Source organism: Heteronotia binoei, chromosome 8 (assembly GCF_032191835.1).
Source record: "Heteronotia binoei isolate CCM8104 ecotype False Entrance Well chromosome 8, APGP_CSIRO_Hbin_v1, whole genome shotgun sequence".
NCBI classification, from domain to species: Eukaryota; Metazoa; Chordata; class Lepidosauria; order Squamata; family Gekkonidae; genus Heteronotia; species Heteronotia binoei.
In genome coordinates, this window is record NC_083230.1 from 79,404,397 (window position 1) to 79,430,608 (window position 26,212).

General features: G+C 45.9%; 1 protein-coding gene across 2 annotated transcripts in view; it reads left to right on the top strand.

Annotated features, from left to right (window-relative positions):
• The first annotated feature begins 3,638 nt into the window (after positions 1-3,638).
• The window catches only part of NAGA (alpha-N-acetylgalactosaminidase), a 31,693-nt gene continuing 9,119 nt past the window's right edge, over positions 3,639-26,212 (top strand). The window contains exons 1-6 of one of the 2 annotated variants that reach the window (XM_060245347.1): positions 3,639-3,702; positions 3,846-3,903; positions 14,340-14,517; positions 17,009-17,183; positions 18,635-18,812; positions 25,676-25,770. In XM_060245347.1, the coding sequence (XP_060101330.1) occupies positions 14,357-14,517; positions 17,009-17,183; positions 18,635-18,812; positions 25,676-25,770 (609 nt within the window). In that variant the 5' untranslated portion in view covers positions 3,639-3,702; positions 3,846-3,903; positions 14,340-14,356. Of the gene's footprint in view, positions 3,703-3,740; positions 3,904-14,339; positions 14,518-17,008; positions 17,184-18,634; positions 18,813-25,675; positions 25,771-26,212 lie in introns of those variants that run through there. The other variant, XM_060245348.1, reaches the window with a different exon arrangement.

The following is a 26,212-nucleotide window of genomic DNA, read 5'->3' on the forward strand; positions in this document are numbered from 1 at the left end:
AAATATTTTGTTCATACTCTTGTAATTCACATTTTCATCTTTCTTATAATTACATCTTACAATACATCCTGTCAACCTCTTATCTAATATACCTTTCTCCAGTCATATACATGAACTTTTTCTTATTATCTCCCCGATTATAAAGATTGTAGAAAATTTATTTCATACCCTATTTTTCATGTATTACTTAACCAATCATATAGTGGTTGCCAGGTCTTTTTGTTTTCTCGTATATTGACATATTTCAATTTAATAGAAAGTATGTCCATTTCTGCAGTTTCTAGAAGCTTTTGAATAAATTCTTCTTGTTTAGGCACTTGTAATTTCCACCATCTCGCATACACTATCCTTGCTGCTGTTACTGCGTGAATAAAAAACTTGATTGTTGGTTTCAGTAACGAGTTCTGACAAATATTTAAAAGATACAGTTCTGGTTTGTGCTTTTTTTGAGCAGGAATGCACAGGAACGTAGTTCCGGTTGGCTTGGTGTCAGGGGTGTGTGGCCTAATATGCAAATGAGTTCCTGCTGGGCTTTTTCTTCAAAAAAAGCCCTGTGTGAAAACAATGACATCAGGGGGTGTGGCCTAATATACAAATGAGTTCCTGTCTAAAAGCATCTGGTTTACAACATAGCCTTACCTATGAAAAAAGTCCTGAATAATTCTGTTTTGCATAGTTTGAGAAAAGCCAGGAGGGTGGGAGCCTTCCAAACCTCCTTGAGCAGGCCATGCCATAAGATGGAGGTCACAACAGGGAATCCCCATGTATGGGCAGTTGTTGATTTTGCCCACTTGCAATGTGGCACCTACAGCAGACTGTGCTCCAGTGAGCAAAACTGTTGCACAGGAGGGAGGGTGGTCCACAGAGATGAGGGACCAAAGCCATGAAGGGCTTTGCATGTGATAGTATCTTGAACTGAGCCCTTTAACTAATGGGCAGTCAACAGAGTGACTGTAAAATGGGCATGGTGTGCATGCTGTTCCTAGTTCCTGGTAAGAACAGAGCTGCAGCATTCTATACCAGCTGAAGTCTCTGAGCTGACTTCAAGGGAAGACCTATGTAGAGTTCATTGCAGTAGTCTAGTCTCAGTGTTGCCATGGTGTGACAGATGAACCATCTTGCAGGCTAGACTGAATTGGAACAAAAACATTTTAGCAGCTTCGTTAACATGCATCTCCAGTATCAATGCTGGAACCAGTATGACCCCTAGGCTCTTCTTAACTGAGTCAGCAAAACCACATTGAAAATGGGAAACATGACAGCCTAAGACCTCCACCTTCACAACCAACATCACTTCCATCTTGTCTGCAATCTATTTATGTCTTCCTTCTTTACTGTAACATAAGCTTTCATAGGCCTGAACCCAATTCATCCAATGTGTCTCCTTTTTGCTTCAGCTGCTGCACACTAATAAACTGCAGAAGACTAATATGGCTACTCCATTGGAATCTGAAGCCTTGTTGATGTGGATATTTCCCCTGTAAATAACAATAAAACCTACAACCAGAGAGACAAACAGGTTAAATTGTTGGGCAGTGCACCAGAACCTCCGTTAAACTGGAAAGAAAGCCCAAACTCCTTAACAAACTTTCAGCTGGAGACAAAGCAGGCTTACTCAGATCCCAGTTCCATTTGTTTTGAGGAGATTTACTTCCAAGTAAGTGTGCAAAGGATTGCAGCCTTTGGAGCTCTCTCAGTGATAGAAAGCTCCACGGCTGCTTCCTGCATTGTACCGGAGAGATATAAAAACAAGCCTCTCTCACTCACTCACACACATACAGAGACACTCAGCTTCTGCTTCCTTCTCCAGGGCTGCTCTTCCTCTTTTGGGGAGGAAAAAGTGAAAACAAATTGGAGCTTAACACCAACAACATTTAATTCCAGATATAAACCTTGGTGTGCAAGCAAACTTCTAATTCATGGATGGGTGACAAGCACAATGCACATAGAGGAAATTATTTTGGCTTATTCTGAAAAGTGTTTTTTTAAAAAGAAAAGATTGGATTTCTCTGTTCCTATCTATATTTTCTTTCAAAAAGACCCTGATTAGGAATCTGAACACTTGGATTGGTCCTTTTATCTTGAAGAATGAAGTGATTTCAGATACAAAATGATAATAGTACACATGGGTACGGAGACAGGAAAACTGGCTCTCAGGTCAGTCCAGGAGGATGCATTGTCTTGAGCTTCATCATCAATTGCAATTCAGCAGTCTCTCTTTCTAATCTTCCTTTGAAATTCCCTTGTAAGAGCACTGCTACTCTTAGGTCAGCAACTGAATGTTGTGGTTTCTAATGTCAGAATTATGCATTGATTCTTTGCATCCTCCAGGACTGAATCCTCCTGGATGGAACTGAGACTTATGTTTCTTGTCTCATTGCCAATACTGGTATCTCCAGGGTTACTACCTCTCTGCATATCACACCTAATCCAATCAAGCCTGCTATTATCATTCACCTGCTATTGCCATTCAACATCTGAAATGACCTCTATACCTCATGTATACATTTGATGGCATGGTAGGCCCAGCCCAACAATGTGACCTTTATGTCAGATCTGGCCATTGTAACAAATGAGTTGCCTCTGTCCTAGACATTTTGCTGTGCAGGCTTCATCAGGGGGAATCAGAAGTAGTGCTGGAACTGTCCTCAGCAATGAAATTCTTAAAGAAAATTCTTTAATTGCTGTGGACAGTTCCAGAACGATGTGATTATCTCTGACAAAGCTTGCACAGCAAAACAAGGGATTTACTTCTAAGTAAATATGCATAGAATTGGACTGCAGGGCAAGAATCCTATTTCCTTTCTTGAAGCAGTCACACTGAAATCAATTGATGGGGCACTTGCTGTTGCAGGGAGACAGCACCCTACTGAACTCCCGCAGCTGTATTATAAATGTGCAAACTGTAATCTTTTTAAATTTGGAGAAAGTATTTACTGCTGTAGTATGATAGACAATTTGTTGGATTTGAGATACAACAATATCCCAGTCCAGGCAACCTCGCCCCTAGACAGTAATTCTTCATGGTGATCCAGGAAGAGGTTCTGTGGGAGGATAAAGCTGCTTTTCTGGTTCTCACTCAGTTCCTCATTCAAAGGAGAGGGGCAGAAAGAACCAGGAAGTGGAATGCTGTCACCTGTGCTCGTCAAAATAAACTTTCGGCCAAAGAAGAACTGGTGCAGGTTTGCCTGTGGGAGAAGCTTCATGTGGTGTGGAGACAGACTATCGCTGTCCACTTTTCTTATCAGAAGGCACCTGCATACCACTTCCATTCTGTCAGTGTGGTTCATTTTCTTAATCAAGTAGTTTTGCTTTTGGTGCAAGGCGCGCCGCTCTCCAACCATGTGCCCTCGCCGGTTATATTGGCAAAGAAATACTAAAGTTGCCATGGGGGCCTCTGCACCGTTCCGTTTGTACTGTCATGCCGGAAAACGCTGAATTAGAGATTGGAGGTCACAGATCAGATCCCCCCCCCCCCTCCACCCGGGGTCTTTCTGCTTCTCAAGACCGAGTGCGGCCACCCTCTCAGCTTTCTTCCATTTCCTTCTGTCGGCAGAAAGCAAAGTCTTCCGATCAGCCGACTGGGTGTTCAAAGCGGCCAGCCTGGTCAGGTGACCAGTGGGAGGAGAAGAGCACGTGACTGGCCGCCGCTGGGTTCGAAGGGGGATTCCGGTTGCTCTTTTCCTTTACTGCCAATTCTGGGTAGGTTGGTATTTCTTGCAATTCGCTCGAACAGTGCTGGGGCGCGCGGTTTTTGCCAGTGTTCTGGTGGGTGCTGCTACCTAACAAGGGTCTAGTCGCAGTTAGCTCTTTGTTTTGAGCATGCAGCTTCTCTTTTTTCATAGTGAACGAAACCGCAGAGAGGAACAGAAGAGAGACGAGCCAGTTAAGTTCCACTCGTTGGTAAGTCTGATGAATGCATGTTTGTTTCTTCAAATACTCCGTTTTACTGAAGCTTGAAAAAGTTGTGCTAGCAGTCTGGAGATTGCTGAGGTGTTCCTACAGGATCTCTTAGGGTGACTATACAGGATTCACTCTGCCTGTTCTTTAGTCTGGTTTTTTTTTATGCCTTACTCTAGAAAGGTGGCATCCACCCATGATGCTTAATGCTTTTCTCCAGTGAACTATTTGCTGATTGAACAAAGTAAGAGTCAAGTTGCATCTTAAAGGAGCAACTTGTCTCTCTTACTTCGTTCTACTGCTTCAGACGAACACAACTGCCCACTTGGACTTATTTGCTAATTGTTGCTTAAATGTGGATTTGTAGGTAGGCTGCCATGCTGGAAGTGCAGCAGTCACTTCACAGCAGCCAAAGGAGCAAATGTAACTCATGCTGAAACAGTCTGTTGATGTGCTTTGAATGGTGGCTGTAATTTGCTGGGGTGTTCCAATACCCTGGTGAATTCCAAAAATGACGCAGCCCTTCAGTGGAGTGAATCTGTGGTCTTTCTATCCCTAAAGGATGACAAAGAAAGTCAAATGTTTATATTGAGGCACCTCATGCTCCAAGGGCCACTACAGATGTTCAGAATAAGGCAGTGTTTGTGGTTAATTTCTGGGCTTCCATGCCCCATCATCACACAGTGACTGACTATGGAAGTCAACTACTTCTAATTTGTTCAGTTAGTTTTTTTTCTAGGCACCAGGGTTCCCAACCAAGATTAAACTATAGTTCAGAATCCTGATTACTAGGAAAGAATATCATCTCAGAGTATTAATGCTATTGGGGTTCTGTCATCAGTCTCAGGGAAGGCATATTCAAGCCCAGCAATTACTCCTGGTGTGTGCCTGTCACAACCAAATCTATTTTTGGTGCAAAGAGGAATTGGCTATGCTATAGATTCCATCAAATCCATCCTGTTTCAGCAAGATGAGAGCACTCTAATTAATAGTGAGATCTCTTTCATCCCTGCCTGCTTTTGATGATTTCTGGCTAGGATTTGTTTCTTTTAAAAATAAATTTGTTAGTGAAAATGTAAATAGGAACTGTCCTGCTGAGTAAATGCTTGGATGGAAGTGAATCAGAAAGATACCCATGCCCCCCAAGATCCTTTCCAAAAGTACTGAGAGATCTGAGCCACCCCTCTCACACTGCACTGTGCAGCTGCTGAGGAAACAAAATGCATCTTCTTCGTGGTCTCTGTGCAGTCCCACATATGGGTAATCCGTCAGGATCAAGCCCGACCTCGGAGAATTCAAAGCAATCTTGAAGCGTTAATTTTAGCGCGCCCTCCCGTCGTCCCAGGGAGGAGGCATCACCTGCACATGCCTGGACGAAGGGGAGGCGCCTAACCCACTCAGTTTCTTCTTTACCGCCGTCCGGAACACACCTTCTTCACTGAGTCTCCTGTTTTTTCATCGCAATCCGATCCTTCACCGTCTTCATTCTTCGCTCTTCACTTCTCCTGGTATCGTTTAAAAAAAAAAGCTGTACTATCTCTTCAAACTTTTCCCGTCCCATTCCCCCCCCAGGCGGATGGAAGGGAAGGATAAAATCGCTTTCAAACCGTGTGTCCACTGTGCCGCTAAAATTCCATCGAGAGACGGCCACTTTTTATGTCTCTTTTGCCTCGGCGAGGCACACCATATTGATACTTGCGTGCACTGTAGCCATTTCGGCAAACAAGCTCGAAAAAATCACGTCGCAAGACTCAGAAGCCATTTGCTTGAGTCATCTCTGCGCCCGGCTATGTCCCACGCCTCGGCTCCTCAGACTTCGCCACCATCCCTAGCTCTAAAGGGAATAGCGCCACTGGCAGCTTCCATGGCCTTGGTTCCCAGTAAGCCTAAGTCCGGAAAACACTCGAAGAAGTTGGACGATTCCAGGAAGCGTCACCACTCAGAATCGACTTCTAAGGAACCCGAAAACTCCTAAGAAACCCAAGACAAGCCATAAGCCATCGGATCCAACTTTTTCGGCAAGGCTTCCCACACCGCACCCGACGGCCAGCTCTGGCGCCCCGGTTCCGACAACACCGGCCTCGAAGGCAACCTCGACACCTGCCATTACGCCTCTCGAGATCGTTCACATCCACTCTCGGTCGCCTTCGATCCATGAATCTTTACCGGAGCAAATACTGAACACCGAGTCCCCGGACTCGACCAGAAGCCAGTGCCTCAATATCCTGGACGTGCGCTCCTTCCGAGAGGTCTCATTATCTCCACAGACAATATGAGTACACTCCCTTCAAAGAGAGCCGTCGACTCCGAAAGAACTGCCCATCCGTATCCGAGCCAAGAGGTCCAGAAGCGGTCACAGGGAACGCTACTACTACTATACTCCATCGAGGTCCAGGTCACCATCCCCTCGTGGATACCAAAGACACCGAAGGTCGCCATCCACGGGTTCTTATCGACATACCCATGACAATTCTCGGTACCGTGACGACCCCCGACGCCATGAGTCGCCTCAATACCGAGACCATACACACAGAGAAGACCGTTCTCGGTATTGTGAGACCCCTCCACGCCGAGAACATTCATATTATGAAGATCGTCCTCGGTATCGAGAGGTCCCTGCTCACTATACTACGAAGCCTAGATCGTCTTCACCAGCCAGATCGACCTTGATCGGTTCCACCAAACCACGGACACAGCCCTCGCTAACAGAACTGACTACCAAACCTCTGGACTTAGACACCCAGGAAGAATCCGAGGCAGAGCACTCTGACTCCTCCCATTCCTCAACCTCAGGTCTCCATTCACCAGCATCTGACATTGCAAAACAGACTGACCTATCTCCATCAGAGGGACCAAAATTCTACTTGGATCTCTTATCCAACATGGCGAACTCCCTCAATGTTAAATTAACCACTGACGCGCCTAGAGTCTCAGCTGTGGTCTACGACCTCGTACACGCTGACCTGCCTGCAGGCTCCTCCTTCCCGATGCTTCCAGTCCACCTCAAAACCCTGAAAGAGGCTTGGGACAAACCAGCATCAGTACCACCAACTTCAAAACGGGTCGAATCACTCTACAAGGTTCATGCCCCTGAGGCCAAATTTCTATTCAACCACCCTGCACCGAACTCCATGATAGTGCACTCGTCATCTAAATCTAAACAGACAAGACACCCTGTTCCTCCGGAGAGGGAAGGCAAAAAACTCGACACGATTGGGAGAAAAATTTACTCCCTTACCACTGCCACTACAAAAATCCACAACTATATGACATACTTCTCAGCGTACGCCTTTCACTTAACCACATATCTGAACACCCTGGTTCCTTCTCTGCCTGAAGCAACACAAAAACAAGCCTCTCATGCCCTACAAGAGCTCGCGAGAGTCAGTAAGCAGTAGATTAATACGGCACGCCACGCAGCCCAATGCTCTTCCTGAACCCTTGCATCCTCAATAGCCTTGCGTCGACATGCGTGGCTTAGGTCTTCATCACTGCAGCCAGAATAAAGTTTAAGATAGAGGACTTACCCTTCAATGGGCTCGGCCTATTCAATGCCACTACAGATGACATTCTGACCAATGTTCACAATAGCAGAAAGAGGGCTAAGAGATTAGGGGTTACCCAACCACAATCTCAATCCACACAACAGAGGAACTGGAGGCCGAACTACTACAAACCCGCTCGATCTCCACGACAGGCCGAACCCTGGAGATGCAAGCCCCCCAGCCAAAACAACCTTTCCAACAGAGAGCACGTCCCCAAACATCAAAGAAAACGACACCAACTACAAAGCAGTCTCTTTGACTCCCCTACCCCCCGCGGACGTCCAGAGCACTATCCAGACATCAGACTACAGCCGTTTTACCCCATGTGGGAGTCCATAACATCAGACTCATGGGTCCTGGCGATCATCCACAGGGGCTACTTCAAAGAATTCAACTCAACCCCAAAACATCACAGGTTCATAACTACCCCAGCATCCGCACCTCTACAATTGGAAATTGCGACCTTGCTGGACAAGGGAGCTATAGAACCAGTTCCACCACAGTACCATCATATGGGATTTTACTCCCGCTAATTTCTGGTGCCAAAAAGAGACGGGGGATTACACCCCGTACTAGATCTCCGGAAACTCAATCTTCACATCCGCCACAAAAAATTCCGTATGGTCACCCTTCAGTCTATCCTACCACTGATTCCAGAGCAGGCCTGGATGGCATCTATAGACATGCAAGACGCCTATTTTCACATTACCATCAACCACCATCACAGAAGATTCCTCAGATTCGCGATCGGAGATCAACACTACCAATTCCGCGCTCTTCCCTTTGGTCTCTCAACGACACCAAGAGTATTTACAAAATGTATGGCTGTGGTGGCCGCAGCACTGCGACAACAACAAATATCCATCTACCTCTACATAGACGATTGCCTGGTCGTCACACAAACAAAAGAACAGCTCCAAATGGATGTCTCGACTACCCTCTCCCTCCTAGCTACCCTAGGACTTCAGGTCAATCCGACGAAGTCCAAGCTAACTCCTACTCAAACCATACAATTCAAAGGAGTGCACCTGTCAACGATTTCCAGAAAGGCTTACCTGCCACCAGACAGAGTGCTACATATCCAATCCTTGGCCAACAAAATCATAATGCACCGTTCCCAAACAGCTCTCATCTTTTAAAGGATGTTAGGCCTAATGGCAGCCACCACCTCAGTACTCTGCTTCGCCAAGCTCCACATGCGCCTTCTGCAACTGTGGTTTGTCCAAACATTCCACCCTCAAAGACAGCACCAAAGTACAGTGATAACTCTTCCGTCTCACATTGTCTCATCGCTGAGATGGTGGACGATAGAACATCATCTTCGGGTAGGAATGCCATTTGCACAGACACCTCCCTCTGTGATTGTTACCACCGACGCTTCCAAGTGGTGATGGGGAGTGCACTTGGGAACGCTCACAGTCCAGGGGCAATGGACGGACTACGAAAGATCCCTCCATATCAATTGCCTGGAACTCCTGGCGGTCCACAGAGCTCTGAGATCCTTCCTCCCATCTCTTCGCGGCTGTCATGTCCAAGTCACTTCCGACATTGTGGCCACTGTCTTCTACATCAATTGACAGGGAGGCACTGCATCTACCCGGCTATGCCTAGCACTATGGCACTGGAGCATCAGCCAAGGTATCTTCCTAACAGCAGTACATTTACCAGGGGTCCAGAATGTTCAAGCAGATGCGTTGAGTCGTCGCCTAATCAATGACCACAAATGGACCATCAACAGGCGCTACCTAGAGCCCATGTTCCAGAACTTCAGTACCCCGAAGATAGATGTATTTGCATCCCCAAACAATGCCCAGTGCCCCCGCTTCTACATGCGAGGCCCTCCGTCCCTACTGTCACCAGGGGATGCTTTCCTCCAAACATGGTCCGGAGCACTCCATTACTTATTTCCTCCAATACCACTCATCACGAGAGTGCTACAGAAGATACAGACGGACCACACCAAATGCATTCTGATCACACCCTGGTGGCCACGTCAACCCTGGTTCACTGCTCTCCTCCTCCTATCCAGCAACACATTCCTCCGGCTTCTGCAAGCTCAGGACTTAATCTCCCAACAAGAAGGCAAGGTCCTACACCACAACCCAGCACTTCTTCGACTGACAGCCTGGAGAATCAGTTTTTGAACTTTCCTCCAGAAGTCTGCCATGTCCTGGTAAACGCAAGGAAACCTACCACCAGGAAATCCTACTTTCTTAAATGGAAACGTTTTCCCAAATATGCATGCCAGCATAAATTTAATCCTAGCCTTGCCAGTATTACCCAAATCCTAGCATATACTCTGGCCCTCTCCAATGCTGGACTTTCGTACTCCTCCCTAAAGGTCCACTTAGCGGCTATTTCTGCATTTCACCCGCATATTGAGGGCTCCACAGTCTTCTCTCACCACGCTACTAAAGCCTTTTTAAAATGAATTCTTCACCTTCACCCTTCCATCAAGAAAGTCCTTCCTACCTGGAGCCTCTCACTTGTCTTGAGTCAGTTGATGAAACCACCGTTCGAACCTATGGCATCCATTCCTCTACATCTTCTCACTTGGAAAACAGCCCTACTGATAGCACTCACCACGGGCAGGAGAGCTAGCGATATCTGCGCCTTTAGAGCAGACCCACCATATACAGTTTTCCATCACAACAGGGTAGTGTTACGTCCCGACCCTGCATTCCTACCAAAGGTGGTCTCAGTGTTTCATCTAGGGAAACCCTCCACTCTACCTGCGTTTTTCCAGCACCCTGCGGATGCAGGCCAACGGGCTCTACACAACCTAGATGTACGTAGGGCCCTTGCCTTTTACATTGAAAGGATACGACAGTTCCGTAAGGACACAAGTCTCTGTAACATATGCAACCCACAACCAAGGCAACAAAATCTCAACTCAGAGATTTTCAAAGTGGATTGTGGCTGCCATTACATTATGTTATGAACTGGCAAAACAGCCAATACCAGAATATGTACGAGCTCACTCTACTAGAGCCGTTGCAACCTCATCAGCCTTCTGCAAGGGCGTCCCGATGGAGGACATCTGTGCTGCTGCGGTCTGGTCCTCCCCATCCACATTCGCCTCGCACTACGCCTTAGACGTCCGTGCTCAGCGTGACTCGTCCTTCGGACAGGCTGTGCTGTGATCCATCTTTGACTGATCCTCCCTGACACTCAACCGTGAGTACAATCCTATTATTCTTGGCTTTACTAACCATATTTCTGGTTACAGACCCAGCACCCACCTTCTGACAGAATAGCTTGCTAATCACCCATATGTGGGACTGCACAGAGACCACGAAGAAGATGGACAGGTTTCTTACCTGTAACTAGTGATCTTTGAGTGGTCATCTGTGCAGTCACACATGCCCACACATCCTTCCCCGCAGCTGGATGCTTATTATCAATAGAATTGGTCCACCTATACGGCGGCGGGAAGAAACTGAGTGGGTTAGGCGCCTCCCCTTCGTCCAGGCATGCGCAGGCGATGCCTCCTCCCCGGGACAACGGGAGGGCGCGCTAAAATTAACGCTTCAAGATTGCTTTGAATTCTCCGAGGTCGGACTCGATCCTGACGGATTACCCATATGTGTGACTGCACAGATGACCACTCGAAGATCACTAGTTACAGGTAAGAAACCTGTCCTTTTTGATGGCAGTGAATGCAACTACCTTGATATTCTTAAGATAATACTTACCAAAAAAGAATGGGGAATGCGGGTGATATTGCATAGGAAGCCTATCTTGTAGACAGAAAACATTGCTCTTATTTCTTCTTAGAACACTGCTGGAACATACAGATTTTCCTAAGAACCATACAAAGGCTTTCCCATTGTGTGCATTTTAAAGTGCATTCCCTGAGAATGTAACCATCATTCCATTTTCACACACTGCATGGGAACAGTTAAGCAAGACAGCTCCTGTACCACTGTCCTACTTGCCCAGTTCCATTATTTCCAAGACAGCAGAAAGGAGGGACCATACTGTAAGGAAAGCCCCTTCAATGCCTTTGTAGTTTTTTAAAGAGAAATTCATATGCTTTTTGTGCAGATAGGATCTATCATTCCTGTTTTACAAGGACAGGAAAATGAGGATAAGATTTGATGATTGGACAGAAACCCCACACTGAAACTTGGAAAGTATGACAATAGTACAAAGGTAGTTGTTTTTGTCTTGTCAGCATTATATAAACTGTGTAGTTGCTGTATGTATTAGCTGACTAATCTATGCTGTCTGCAGTGGGGGAAACAGTGAATTCATGCCACCATTATGCTTATCTCTGGGGGAGGACAAGCTGCACACCTTTTTAACATGTCATAGTCTGGGCTCTCCCTGCACTGAAACAAACAGCCATCACTGGAGGAGGGAGGGCAGCAGTGAGGCGCCCTTCAATCATGCCTAGGCCCAAACCCAGTCAAAAACTACATCCTCAGCATTTAAATTGCTTGGGATGTGGTTTAATTGCTGATTACGGCTTGGTAGGCCAATTTGTGGCTGCAAGTTGGGTGAACAAAATAACAAGTCCCACATCCTGGGAGTCTCTCTGTGTAGGTAAAAAGTACCTGAAATACCTGGATCCCTGGTCATTTGGTACTTGGCCACTTCTTTTCAGAACTTTGGATTTTGGCATCTGCTGTACTCACTGTGGGTAACCTGGGTGGCAGATGTTTGTAAATGTTGCATCTTCTTGAAGAAAGAGATCTCGGATGACAGTCTTGTGGCAATGCTGTCAAGGTGAAAGAGGTCAACTGCCTGTGATGCTTACTTTCCCATTTCAGTAGCAGGGGAGATTAGGCCCAACTGCATATAAGTGATCCAAGCAACCACTTGGATTGACAACACTTTTATGGCAGCTGATCAAGTCTGGTGTCATATGAAATGGGTATGCAACGTTTCAGAGCATCCTGCAGCACAGCCTACCAAAACATCTTAGCCCAGCCCTGGCAGTGAGAACAAGAGCTGGGAATATGCTTCCCCCAGACAGTGCAGATGATGCTGATGAATCTACAGTTCCATAGACTAGACCCCCCGGAAAGAGGTTCCTTCAGGCTCACAGGAGGTTCTCTCTTTGCCGTTATCAATAGCAAGAAGAGAAGATCAGTCATTGCACAGAAGCACAGCAACCAAATAAAGTAATTTCAGTTCCTTTCTGATGTCAGGAGCTATCAGCAGAGTTATGGAGAACTCGTCTTATATACTCGCTATTTCTTACCAAAGCTGCCTGATGTAATTTGGGATGAAAAGAGAACGTGAAATGCCCTTATATCCACAATGGTAAATGCTGGCTTGCTTCAAGGAGATGCAGCATTTACAAACATCTGCCACCCAGGTTACCCACAGTGAGTACAGCAGATGCCAAAATCCAAAGTTCTGAAAAGAACTTGGGCTATGTGCAATGTGCAGGAATTCCATTCTCTTGTTTTATATCAGTTCTGTTCCTCAGCCCAGACTTGTAACTGGTCTCCTTGTGTCTAATCACCTGTAAAGAGTAAGGATTACCTAACAAAAGCTTTTCTAAGTGGATGCTTCTTAAGCCAGAAATGGCCAACACCGCAGGTCAGCTAGTAAGAAAGTTATGGGCCAATAACTTTGGTAAGTTTTTCTGCTTGTAAATTCCTTAGTTCTTAAATGGTTTTAACTGGCTGATTTTAGGCTTGAATGTAATATGTATTTACTCTTTTAATATGTCTTGCATCATGAAGTCAGAGTAGATCGCCACCCTGTCTGTCTCATGTTATGTGCCTCCTGAGCTGTTGAGATCCTAATAAGATCAGTGAGGTTTTTACTTACAGTAGCCTCTAGAGAGCTGAGTGGCTCCTTGCCCCAGAAACTTTGACCAGAACCAACAGTTGAAATTAGATCAAAAGAGTTTCCAATTCAACATTAGGAAGAATTTCCAGACAGCGGTTCTCCAGTGGATCAGGCTTCTTTCCTCAGGAGGCGGTGGGCTCTCCTTCTTCGGAGGTTTTCAAACAGAGGCTTAGATGGCCTTCTGACAGCAATACTGATTCTGTGAATTTAGGCATATCATGAGAAGGAGGGCAGGAAGGGTTGCATCAGTGCTTAGTTCTTGTGGCCCTTTATTACACACCCAGGGAAATACTGATCACCACTTTGGGGTCATGCAGCGGTCTTTCTCCAGGCCAGTTTGGCCAGGGATCATGGAGGATTTTTGCCATCTTCTGGGCATGGAGCAGGAGTCACTGGGTGTGTGTGCGGGGCGGGGGGGGGAGCTATTTGTAAATATCCAGCATTGTGCAGGAGGTTGGACTAAATGACTGGAGGTCCTTTCCAGCACTATGATTTTATGATTCAGAGCAATGATTGCCAACCTTTTGGGCAAGTGTGCCAAAACCCAAGTGCAGTATTAGTGAGTGTGCCACTCTGATGCACGTTAGGCAATATTTGTAGTGCCCATCCTTCTGCTATGGAGTGGAATTGCCCATGCTCTGCTAAGGAAGGGAAAATTCAGCTGTGCAGCTCAGGATAGGCAGGCAGAAGTGTAAGCCTGCTTTTATGCTTCTGCTAGTCCTGCAGCCTCTCTTGCTCCTCCTGTCCAAGAGGACCATAAGCACCTGTTGCTGGTGCCTATACTGTAGGCTGACCATCCATCCTTCTGAGTTTCAACAGTTTGTTATCTGTGCAGAGATTTTTAAAAAGGAGAGGAGAGAGACTTAAGAATAGTGTCAAAAAATGGCGGTGGCAAGTGGTGCCACTCTGATAGGAGTTGAGAGCCCTTGAGTCCTTGGTTTTCCAATGCAGGTTTGAAAAGTGCTGAACAAAAGAATGGACCCTGCAATGGACTGTGGAAGTGAATGGAAATACTTGAGATATAGACAAGGCATGTTGGGAGATGGACCTGTTACTGGAAGGTAGTTTTGTCATCTCTATCTTCAGCAGTGATCCATCACTTTATGGCCATGAAGCTTGTAGCCTCTGTCTTCATACTGGCTGTAGCCTCCTTCTGCCAGGCTCTGGAGAACGGACTCATGAGAACACCCCCAATGGGTTGGCTTGCATGGGAGCGATTTCGTTGTAATGTTGACTGCAAGAATGATCCTCAGAACTGTATCAGGTAAGTGTAAGAACTTTGGAAACAATGCAGCTCAAACTAAGTTCAACTGTTTTTTTTAATTTATTAAATTTTTAACAAACCAAAAATCAAAACAAAGCACTGTAAAACACTAATAAAGAGTTACAAAGTCTCTCTGATCATAAATATTGATATAACAAATACCACACTCTATAGACTTGCTAAAGTGCAAATCGGCTTTCTTTAATATCTACCATAAGTTTAAAACTGAAATTATATCTGGAATTTCCTTTTGGTCTTGTAAATATTTTAAAATAGGGAGTTCAGCTCTGTTTTTGTGGAAGAGGTCCTTTGCAGAATGCTCAGGGTTACCTTTTTTCCTAGCATAGGTTACAGGTCTACCTTTCACTATATGGATATTCTCCAACTCTTTGGTACTCCTCAAACTGTATTTTCTTCACCACTCATTGCAACTTCTCCTGGACAAAAATAATCTGGTCACAGTTAGCCATACTATTGTAACATCTGGGCTGGATTATTACAATTATATGGGGCTGCCCTTGAAATTTGTTCAGAAATGTCAACTACTTAAAAATGTGGCTCCTGAATTACTAACTGGAGCATGTCTGATTGTATCACACCAGGATAAAAGATCCGCACTGGCTTGCAGTATGTTCCCAAGTACAATCCAAGAAATAGATTCTGACCTTTGGAACTCCAAAGAGCCTGGGGCCTCAGCAGTGGCAGTTCAAGTCACTTTGCTATTTGAGATCACTCAGGAAGCCTGAAGAACTAATGCCTTTTGCCTCTTCATTTCTCCCCAACCTTTTCTAAAAGCAGAATGGCAAGCTATGCATGCCATGGCCGTTGGACTTCTCAGACAAAATAATGGTCAAAATTCATAAAGATCAGCCAAGATTTTGGGAAGCCCTAAAAGGCATAGATAACTTGCCATGCTGCTGAGAGACTAGGGGGAGGAGATAGGAAGTATTAGTTCTTTCAGCTCCTAGTGCAGAGGCAGCAGCAGGGTAGATGCCAGGAACAGAGGGGTAGGAGAGAGGTTGCCGTCCCCTAAAATACTGCCTCATGGATGAGCTGACCTGGACCACAGTGCTTGAGGGAGCCACCCTTGAGTACTTCCTTTGAGACCTGCTTTGGAGGCCAGTTCTGGATCCTCAGCCATCTGAGATCAAGTTGGCAGCAATCAATAAGAGGACTTTTTCAGTTGTGGTGCCCTGTTTATTTTTTCCCTTCTTGAACAGCAGATCCTAAAAGGCAGTTTTAGACTGTTTGGTTGCAGAATTTCTGGCTATGGAATGAGGGGTGCCATAATGGGCCCTTGTCTGGAAATGTTCTGCAGTAGGATTTTAGTAGCTGAGTTGAGTGACTGATGTTTGGGACACTTCATTTGTTATGTTTTTAGCATGTACTTATATTGCATGCCCAAACAAAATGGTATGTGTACCAGCACATGTGATACATAGGGTTGCCGAGTTAAGTCAGAAAATACCTGGGGACTTTGGGGGTGAATCCAGGAGACTTTCCCATTCTTTGAAATAAATTTTAAAAATACAGAAGTGCAGTTCCCCTGAGTACAGTCTTCATTTCCTCATTCCCCAGCAGCTGGCTGCACTTCGACTTGTACTCTCTCTCACACACAAACACATACACCCCAGCCAAAATAAAAGTTTGGAAGCACACACTGTGGTCTCACTGGGGCAATTTACTCAGCATGGGAGTTGTTGAACTCAACCAGGTTCTTCAGACTAATACAGGGAAACCAGAAGTTCTCTCTGTTTTACTGTGCAAAACAACTTCTGAAGGGACTGTAAAACAAATAGAGAGACTGGGCTGCTTCCTTTCCTTTCTCATAACAGCCACGTTGTTCTGTAGGCTCATCCCACACCCATTCAGCCTGACTTCAGAGATGTAAAGGCACACACACCTTTCAAAAAGCAAGCTATTCCCAAACTTCTAAGCCTTATGAGGTGGAAAGGCACATGGTGTCTGTGGGATTGGACTTCCCCCTCACCAGCCAGCTGCCAGGGAGCAGGAAGGAGCCTGCTAAAGCAGGGGATCCCCCTGTGGGACGTGCGGATTGGCAAGCCTAGTGATACAGGGTATATGCACAGTTGTATACACAGGGCAGATACAGGGTAGTTTTTGACTGGTCATAGCTCCTTCTGTTGTACCCAAAGTTCTATGGATTTTCAGTGAAGCAGCCCTTAGTTAACTGCCTCACTCTCTTGTTAGTTTAGTTTCTGAACAAATTAGAACTTCTTGTGATTTTGCAGTGAAGGGATTTCTGTGGCACTTGGAAGCAGACTACACAGGATGGATATAAGTTTTCCATCTTGAGGAAGAACAGACTATAGCCAGACTTTTAGGAAGCAGATTTCAATACAATGTGCAGCTCTGCAGGGTCACTGGGGTCGTACCTTTCATGGTTCATATTGCCCAAAATAGTTTAAGGTCACTTCAGATTTCTTTTTTTTTTAAAAATATTCTGTGTTCTATTTTCTTTTTGGGACAGTGAAAATCTGTTCATGGAAATGGCAGATTACCTGGTGACCAATGGCTGGAAGGATTTGGGCTATGTGTATGTGAACATAGATGACTGCTGGACAGCAAAGAAGCGGGATGCCAAAGGACGACTGGTTCCAGATCCTGAGAGGTTTCCTCATGGGATCAAAGCCTTAGCAGATTATGTGAGTGGAGTCTTCTTGTGTAGAAGCAAGATCTAGGGGGTCTCATCTGATTTTTTTATAGCCTCTATTGAGGCATGAGCTGTGAGAATTAAGCAGTGAAAACACTGGGCTCTTAAAGCACAACTCCTTAAAGGATTAAGGGCTGTAATATACTTAATTCAGAGTCTGGGCCAGTGGGTCACTTGTGAAAAATTTCTTCAGTTTCACAAAGTGTTTTCACTTGCTTTGCTTCCATGACCTCTACTGCTGTTCCAAGTATGCTGGGATTGGAGGCGACAATAACACAGGAAGAAAAGGTAGACATTGTAGGAGGGATTGGGAGGATGATTGGAGCTAGAGTGAAGTTTTGGGGAATGGGGAAACATCTCTCACAAAGCAGGCTGGGATTATAGAGGGAAAGGAAACCCCCCATGTCCATATGCTGTCTTTCTGAAGATCAAGGCAAGGATGCTGGAAAAAGTGTAAATCAAACTTCAGTTGTGGTGTTCTATAGTACCCATATAGTAGAAATATGGTTTGTATGAGAAAGAGGTTGCTTGTGATGGTGGATGAATTTTGGAATTTTGTATGCAGAGCCATCCCTGCCACTAGGCAAACTAGGCAATTGCCTAGGGCTCTGGCCTTCTGAGGGCACCAAATTCGGTGCCCCCATGTGACTCAGTGATCTTATCAGTACAGAGGGAGGCACCAGAAGTTAGCCTTGCCTAGGGTGCCAGACAGTCTAGGGCCGGCTCTGTTTGTATGATAGGATGGTTTGAAGTGAATGACGTGGGTTTAGACAATCTTTGGGGTTAGTGGTTGTTACAAACAGCATGATGTCTGGATTTGTCCCACACAAATAACCTTCAGAAGTCATTGCTGATATAGTATGGAAAAGTTTGTACTATCCTGGATTTAACTCAAGGAGATCTTTATGGTCTGGCTACTAGAAAGGAGAAAAACCCCACATTGAGACTTGGTTCATACACAGCTTTTATCCCTACATATGAGCACATATTTGTGGATGCACACTCACAAAGAGAAGCATAATGTAACAATGGCAGTAAACCGGTACAATCAACAGGATTGCAAGTTCCCCCCCCCAAAAAAAAATCAACAAAAATGCCAGTGACTGAAAAGTGCTGCCCCAGTCATTGCTGCCAATTGTATTCATGTGCCCCTGATTCTTAATTGTCCTCCCCACACACACACATAATTCTGGCAGCAGACACTTTGACTGCTTTTGTGTAAGAGAAAAAGTAATATGTGAACTTGCTGTTGGAGAATATTAGGTGTATGTCTCATAAAGTATAAACCTGTGACATGAACAAAGACACTTTCCCTTCCAGAAACAGACAAAGGTGCTTGGTATGTAATCTCACAGATGACAAAGCATTGCCCAGTGGGGCTTAGTTATTCTACTTGCTTTGCAAATTTCTCTGTATCTCAGAAGTCACAATTTATTTTGGCAGGTACACTCAAAGGGACTGAAGCTTGGCATTTATGGTGACCTTGGTATCTATACCTGCGGTGGATACCCGGGCACTAAATTGAATCAAATTGAACTGGATGCTTCGACTTTTGCTGAATGGGGGGTGGACATGCTGAAGCTAGATGGCTGCTATTCATCAGCATGGTACCAGGCCAAAGGTAAGAGCCAAAGACTTCCAGTTTATAGGTCTCTATCTCTCACACTTTTCCATCCTGTGCTACTCTCTCGTCTGATCAGGTTGAATTAATATCTAATCTATATAAGCTTACAAAACTGTTTTTAAGGTTAAGTTTTTTATAATAATAATATAATAAGTTTTTATTTGTATCCCGCCCTCCCCGCAGGCAGGCTCAGGGCGGCCCACAACATGCGAATACAGTATGCAACAAAACCATGTGCTATCAATTATAAATTCCTATACAATTTCAATATAAAATCATCCTTAAAATCATTAAACTTACATTAAGATTATGGTGCCACAATTAAGATCTTTCATAAAATCCAGTGATTAAAACATAAAACATAGAACATATCCAACAGGACTTTCTTGGCTCGGTTTATATGAAGGCTATTTTAAAGAGGTGGGTCTTACAGGCCCTGCGGAATTGATCTAAGCATCGCAAGGCCCGTACCTCCTCCGGGAGTTGGTTCCACAGTAGGGGGGCCACTACAGAGAAGGCCCGATCCCGGGTGGACTTTAATCTGGCCTCCTTTGGCCCAGGGATATTCAGCTGGTTCCTTCCAGCTGACCTCAGTGCTCTCTGGGGTTCATGCGGGGAGAGACGGTCCCTCAAGTAGACAGGTCCTCGGCCATATAGAGCTTTAAAGGTAATAACCAGCACCTTGTAACGAACTCGGTATGCCACCGGCAGCCAGTGCAGTCCGCGTAGCCCCGGCTGTAAGTGCTCCCCTCTTGGGAGCCCCAACAACAGCCTAGCCGCTGCATTCTGCACCAGCTGCAGCCGCCAAGTTCGGCACAGGGGCAGCCCCATGTAGAGGGCATTACAGTAATCCAGTCTCGAGGTGACCGTAGCATGGATCACCGTTGCTAGGTCCTGGCGCCCAAGGAAGGGGGCCAGCTGCTTCGCCCGTCGAAGATGAAAAAACGCGGACTTGGCAGTGGCCGCTATCTATGCCTCCATTGATAATGAAGGCTCCAGAAGAACCCCCAAGCTCCTGACTCTATGGGCCGCTTTCAGCGGTACACCGTCAAAAGCTGGAAGGGGGATTTTCCCCCCCAGGGCACCACGGCCCAAGCAAAAGACCTCTGTCTTCGTTGGATTCAACTTCAACCCACTCAGCCTGAGCCAACCTGCCACGGCCTGCAATGCTAAGTCCAGGTTCTCCGGGATGCAGCCAGGCCGGCCGTCCATTAGCAGATAGAGCTGGGTGTCGTCTGCATATTGGTGACACCTGAGCCCAAACCTCCGGGCTATCTGGGCAAGGGGGCGCATGTAGATGTTAAATAACATCGGGGAGAGAACTGCACCCTGTGGCACTCCACACACTAGTGGGTGCCTCTGGGACAGCTCTCCCCCAATTGCCACCCTTTGTCCCCGCCCATCAAGGAAGGAGGAAAGCCACTGTAAGGCCGACCCCCTAATCCCTGTGTCGGCAAGCCGGCGGGCCAGTAGCCGATGGTCGACCGTGTCAAACGCGGCCGACAGATCTAACAACATCAGCACCGCCACGCCGCCTCGATCCAGATGCCGCTGGAGGTCATCCACCAAGGCGACCAGCACTGTCTCCGTCCCATGGCCTGGACGGAAGCCGGACTGGTGGGAGTCTAAGGCGGAAGTGTCATCCAGAAATCTCTGTAACTGTGCCGCCACTGCCCTCTCAATAACTTTACCTAAAAATGGTAGATTCGAGACCGGTCGGTAATTTGCCAATTCGGCCGGGTCTGCTGTACTTTTTTTCAAGAGAGGGCGGACCATGGCCTCTTTCAAAGATGTTGGAAATTGCCCTTCCAAGAGGGATCTATTTATGATATCCCATATAGGATATCTTAGCTCCCTCTGACAAGATTTAATCAGCCAGGAGGGGCATGGGTCAAGGTCACAAGTTATAGGGCGCACAGTAGAGAGAATTCCGTCGACTTCCCCTAAGCTAAGTGCGTCGAAGTGATCCAAACTAAAATCAGAAGACAGGCACGGAGCCTCGGGTTCCAATACTGTATCCAACGTGGCGGGAAAGTCTTGGCGGAGCGACGAGATTTTGTCTGCAAAAAATTTCGCAAAAGCCTCACAGCCTATTTCCAATTCTTTTACATTTGGTCTGCCCTGAGGCAGAGTAGTCAGATTCTCAATTATCTTAAATAATTGTGCCGGGCGTGAATTTGCAGACGCAATCCTGGTCGCAAAGTATTCCTTCTTTGCGGCCTTGACTGCCATCTCATAAGACTTCATAAACGTTCTGTAGGATGTTCTCGTTGCTTCGTCACGAGTATGCCGCCACCGCCTCTCTAGTCGTCTGAGTCCCCGTTTCAGCTGCCGTAACCATGGAGCCAGCCTACGATGGGGGCGCAGAGGACGCCGGGGAGCGATCTCGTTGATGGCCCTGGATAGCTTGTCATGCCAGGCCTCTACCAGGTCATCAAGGGAATCGTTGGAGGGCCAGGGATCCCGCAGAGCCATTTGGAACCATATTGTTTATGGACCTGGCATTACATAACACCAATGACGGAGATGGGCTCCTCTTGGCCCCACTACCTGCCACTGTCAGGATGGGACGCAGGCTGGAAGGGGGCCGAGCACTGTTTTGTCTCCGCCTCCTTCCCTTATCATACCGTCTGCTCCCACCGTCATACCTTCCCCTCCCCATGAGCACTGGGATCCCCATGCCAGACATCCCCCTCTGTGATCGGTATGTCCTCCACTAATACCAGGTTGTCGTTACTTCTCTCTTTGTTTGTTTGTTCTAATCTTAACCTCCCTCCCCCTTCTTTTACTTTATCCCTAAGATTGCTGGTTCACTATTAATAATCCAAGTTAATTAATTAAAATCCTTAATCCTAACCTACTCCAATTGCCTAGCTAACTGTAAAAATATCGATAGCACATTAATAAATAACCCCTAATTTTACCCCTCAAAATTAATCTGCTAATAAATATATAAATAATCCTTAGTGCTAAACAATTAATAAACACTTATTAATTAACTAAATAATTCAATCTTTCTAGTTACCAGCACAATGGAGAATGTGAATTTAGCTGCCAATGAAGTGAAAGTCAGTGGATACAGTTCTTAAAGTGCTAGTGCTTGTCAGTAGCCTTGGTCTGTGGTCAGAGTTTCCGTTGATGTTCTCTATTGTCCAAGGGTCCAGGAGGAGATGGAATTTCCCCCCTGTGACCTCCCAGCAGTCTGGGCTGAGCCCTTGTAGATCTCAAGGGGTGGGGGGATTCCAGCTCTGCCATCACCACTCCACAAGCCTCCACACGCCGTTCGCCCCGTACAGGGCTTCTTGGTCGTGGGGCTCCTGGCAGTCGGGTCGAACTAAACCTTTGTGGTGGCTGCGGCCTTGTCACCCCCACACTCCCGTCGGCTCCGTCTGCACTATACGCTCGTTGTTTCGAGCACGGCGTCCTCCAAACTCTCATCGCCACGCACAGCGGCTCTCTCTTCGGTCTCCCGGCCCTCTTGGCCCTCTCCGGTCTCCCTGGATACCTCAGCCCACGGCTGCGCCCGGTTTCCGTGCCGGCCCACCCGTTCTGGGTGCTTCTCGCCTCGGTCTCCAGACCCTCTCCGGCTGCTCCGGCCACACCCTACTTCCACGTCGGCCTGGTCGACTCAGCCAGCGGCCGGTTACAGCGGCCGCCCAACGGCAGCGCAACCAGCGGCGCTCCCAGCTCACCTCCTATGCCGGGAGGTCGGTGCGGCACGGCGCGACTCCTTCGGTGCGGTGCGGCACGGCGACTACTTCTTTCTCTGGCCACTCCAAGCACCTCCAGGCACAATCACTATGAATTATGTATGTAGCTTCTTGTTCTTAGTAGCTTTTTGTTCTTAAATTCTCACTGAATTAATCGGAGCCCTAGCACCCGGGCTCCAGTTCCAGTCGCCATCTTGGAAGCTGAAACAGGGACTTTTTAGAATCATAGAGTTGGAAGGGACCTCTAGGGTCTAGTCCATCCCCTGCACAATGAAGGAAACTCACAAACACCTCCCCCTAAATTCACAGGATCTTCATTGCTATCAGATGACCATTTAGCCTCTGTTTAAAAACCTCCAAGGAAGGAGAGCCCACCACCTCCCAAGGAAGCCTGTTCCACTGAGGAATCGCTCTAACGGTCAGGAAGTTCTTCCTAATGCTGAGCCGGAAATTCTTTTGATTTAATTTCAACCCATTGGTTCTGGTCCTACCTTCCGGGGCCACAGAAAACAATTCCACACCATCTTCTATATGACAGCCCTTCAAGTACTTGATGGTGATCATATCACCTCTCAGCCACCTCCTCTTCAGGCTAAACATCCCCAGCTCCTTCAGCCTTTCCTCATATTTATTATTTAAATGATCATAGTAACTATTTAACAATGAATTGGTTAAAGTGAAATCTAAATTCTGTCACAGTTAAAAGAAGCTTGTCAACCTCTGTATGTATCTCTCAAACACATTAAAATCTGTTTTACTGAGTAGAAAAGGGCCAGGGGGTGGGTGGGAAATATGGCATCTGATGTTGAGCATTATAAATGGTACAATAAGCCATGCATAGTGTTGGGCTTTCAAGTGAACTTGGGAAAAAGTAAATCATCATAAACACAAGGATCTAGAATATGCCACCTTGGCATCCATGGAACCATTTACTGTGGCCCTGAAAATGAATGTGAACACTTGCGACGCTTCCAGATAAGTAATGTAATGCTTGCAAAAGTCTCTTTAAAAATGTTTGCCATTGCTTTGAGACCCTTAGAGCCCTATAAAGCATATGTTTATTTGGTAGTAATCCTCACTTGTTTAATATCATTCCATTTGTATAGAGAGCCAAACAGAAATCTCTCTGAGCTGGTATAATTCTATGGTGTGAGTGGGTTACCTGTTCAAAGATCTTAAGTTACTAGTATGTTCCTAAATGGTATAATGGTCAGTTTAGTAGCTAACCAGTGTAGTTTAATTGGTGTTATAAATGTGTATGTATGTTCAGGAAGATAACAGATTTCAGAATGGTAAATTGGATTGAAATCATGATTTAAATCACCTTGACTTGGAGATGCTCTGTGAGCATATTTCCTTTATGCTGAGACAGATACACACTATAGGATAGCGTAAGGCCACCTGCTTCTGTTCCCAGTGTTTATTCATAACTTTCAGCATCATAGTTTTGAAGATCCCTTTTATCTCACCCTATTAAACTATCTTTTAAAAGCAGCAGGGTTCTTTTTGCTACTTTATGGTTATGTTCATTTTCTCACAAAATTCTAGAAGTATATCCAAAATTGCTGCAGATACAGCTATATTAGGACTTGGCCACATGCTTACACAGATGACTGCTCTGTTAAGGGACCAGTCCACCCCAAGAAAGTCAACCACTTGACAGATTGTTGCAGGCCAATTATTGTCACACTGGTGCCTGCTGCATATGAGACATCCCCTTTTCTAGGTGTGTGGCAAGCTACACATGCCCCGTGGAGACAATATACTGAGCTAGATTTTAAAAGAAGCTTAAGTAAAATGTCCTTATTGACTGTGTATTGCCTATAGGGTTGCCATGTCTGTGTTGTAAAATAGCTGGAGGCTTTGGGGGTGGATCCAGGAGAGGGTGGGGTTTGGGGAGGGGAAGGGGCCTCAGCATGGTACAGTGCCATAGAGTCTACCCTTGAAAGCAGCCACTTTCTTCAGGGGAGCTGATGTCTGCCATCTGGAGATTAGAAGATCTCCAGCTGGTGGGAGATCTCTGGCCCCACCTGGAGGCTAACATTGCCTATAATATCAGACCTTTAGAGGGTAACGGATTCTAATAGGGCCACAACACAAAAGTCCTTGACCCAAGATCTTATCATGCTCACCCCTTGATTGGAGTAGAGCTTGTGACACAGACAGCAATAAAACTGTTTATGGGTTAATAATTTCTACATAGGGACAAGATGAACATGAGTGGCACGAGACCTAAAAGAACTTTCAGAGTGGCTCATAAGAATATATTTAATATTTAAAGTATCAGCTTTTGTGTACATGTACACTTCTTCAGACGCATCAAAATGGAAGTTACCAGTCCATACATAGAGGTAGAGGGTGAGCAGCAAATTAGCATACAGCATAATGAAGATGTTTAACAGATTCAAGGACCAACAGGAATAACAAGCTTAATTTATATGGTTACCATTTGTTTGGGTTTAATTCTGGGGAGACATAGCAAAGAAAGTAAATATGTCAAAATGTGAAATTGATGGGCAAGTGGGGACAGCCATTTGCTCCACCTCAAAGAAGAGGATGCTGTAAGATTGCCTCCATGCTTGAGAGGAGAGGGAAGGAATGTAATGGCAGGGTTAATTATCCATGGCATCCCACAATTAAGAAGGGTACATCTGCCCATCAGTTTCTGGTTTTGATATATTTATTTCCTTCACTGTGTTTAGCTAGATAGCATGAGATTGAGAAAGGGACTATCTCTGTCCTTAGAGAGGGCTTGCAGGCCCCAGCAGTCATTGGACTCCAATTTGAGAGACATCGCAGGTGATACCTCTAGCTTGTAAAAGATGGGGAGGGCAGATGGGTCCAGCTAAGATGTGAAAATGAGACTGTTCCATAAACAGTTAGGGAGCTGTTAGGGTGGGAAAGAGAATTGTTATATCTTCTTTTTAAAACACCCGATGTCCAACTAAATGTTTTACATAGGAGGAATTTGCTGTTTTGTTAGCAGGATTGTGATTGTGGTAGATTCTGGCCTTGAGTTAGAGAAGTACTCATAAGGTGAACAATGCCTTTGTTCTTCTCACCATGCGCCCATCCTCCATGTCTATAAAGATCCCACAGCATTTACTTTAACAGTTCTTTTGATGTTGTATCACTTTTTGTCCATAAAAGGTTATCCTCGAATGACCAGGGCTCTAAATGCAACAGGCCGTCATATTGCCTATTCCTGTAGTTGGCCAGCATATCGAGGGGGGCTTCCACCACAGGTGAGGCATCACTGAGAAGGCACTGGGGTTGTATTTTCTTTTCCTTAGTTTAAACTATGCTGCACAGCTGCTCCTTGAATCATGTTCAGAATTCTGAACTGCAGCTTCTCACCTTCCATGTTGATGGGGACGGGCTAAAAAGAAATATGGCATACATTTCCTTTTATATGACAAGCAGCAGGTGTTCCTGTCTGATCTTGTACTGGTCTTTGGAAACCCTCAGAAGGCAGTGAGAAGTCTCATCGCTTCCAAATGTCTCTGAGGTTTGGTGTTATGTGAGGGACAAGGCCTTACTTTTCCTGTTGAGGGAAGGCCTGAGTCAGTGATGACAGACTTCTTGGTGTGATTGGCTGTGTGTGTTTGTCTAGACTAATACTATAGAAAGAGCAGCCAGTCAATCACATTGGTCCTTTTCCATTATAATACATGTGGTTAGTCCCTA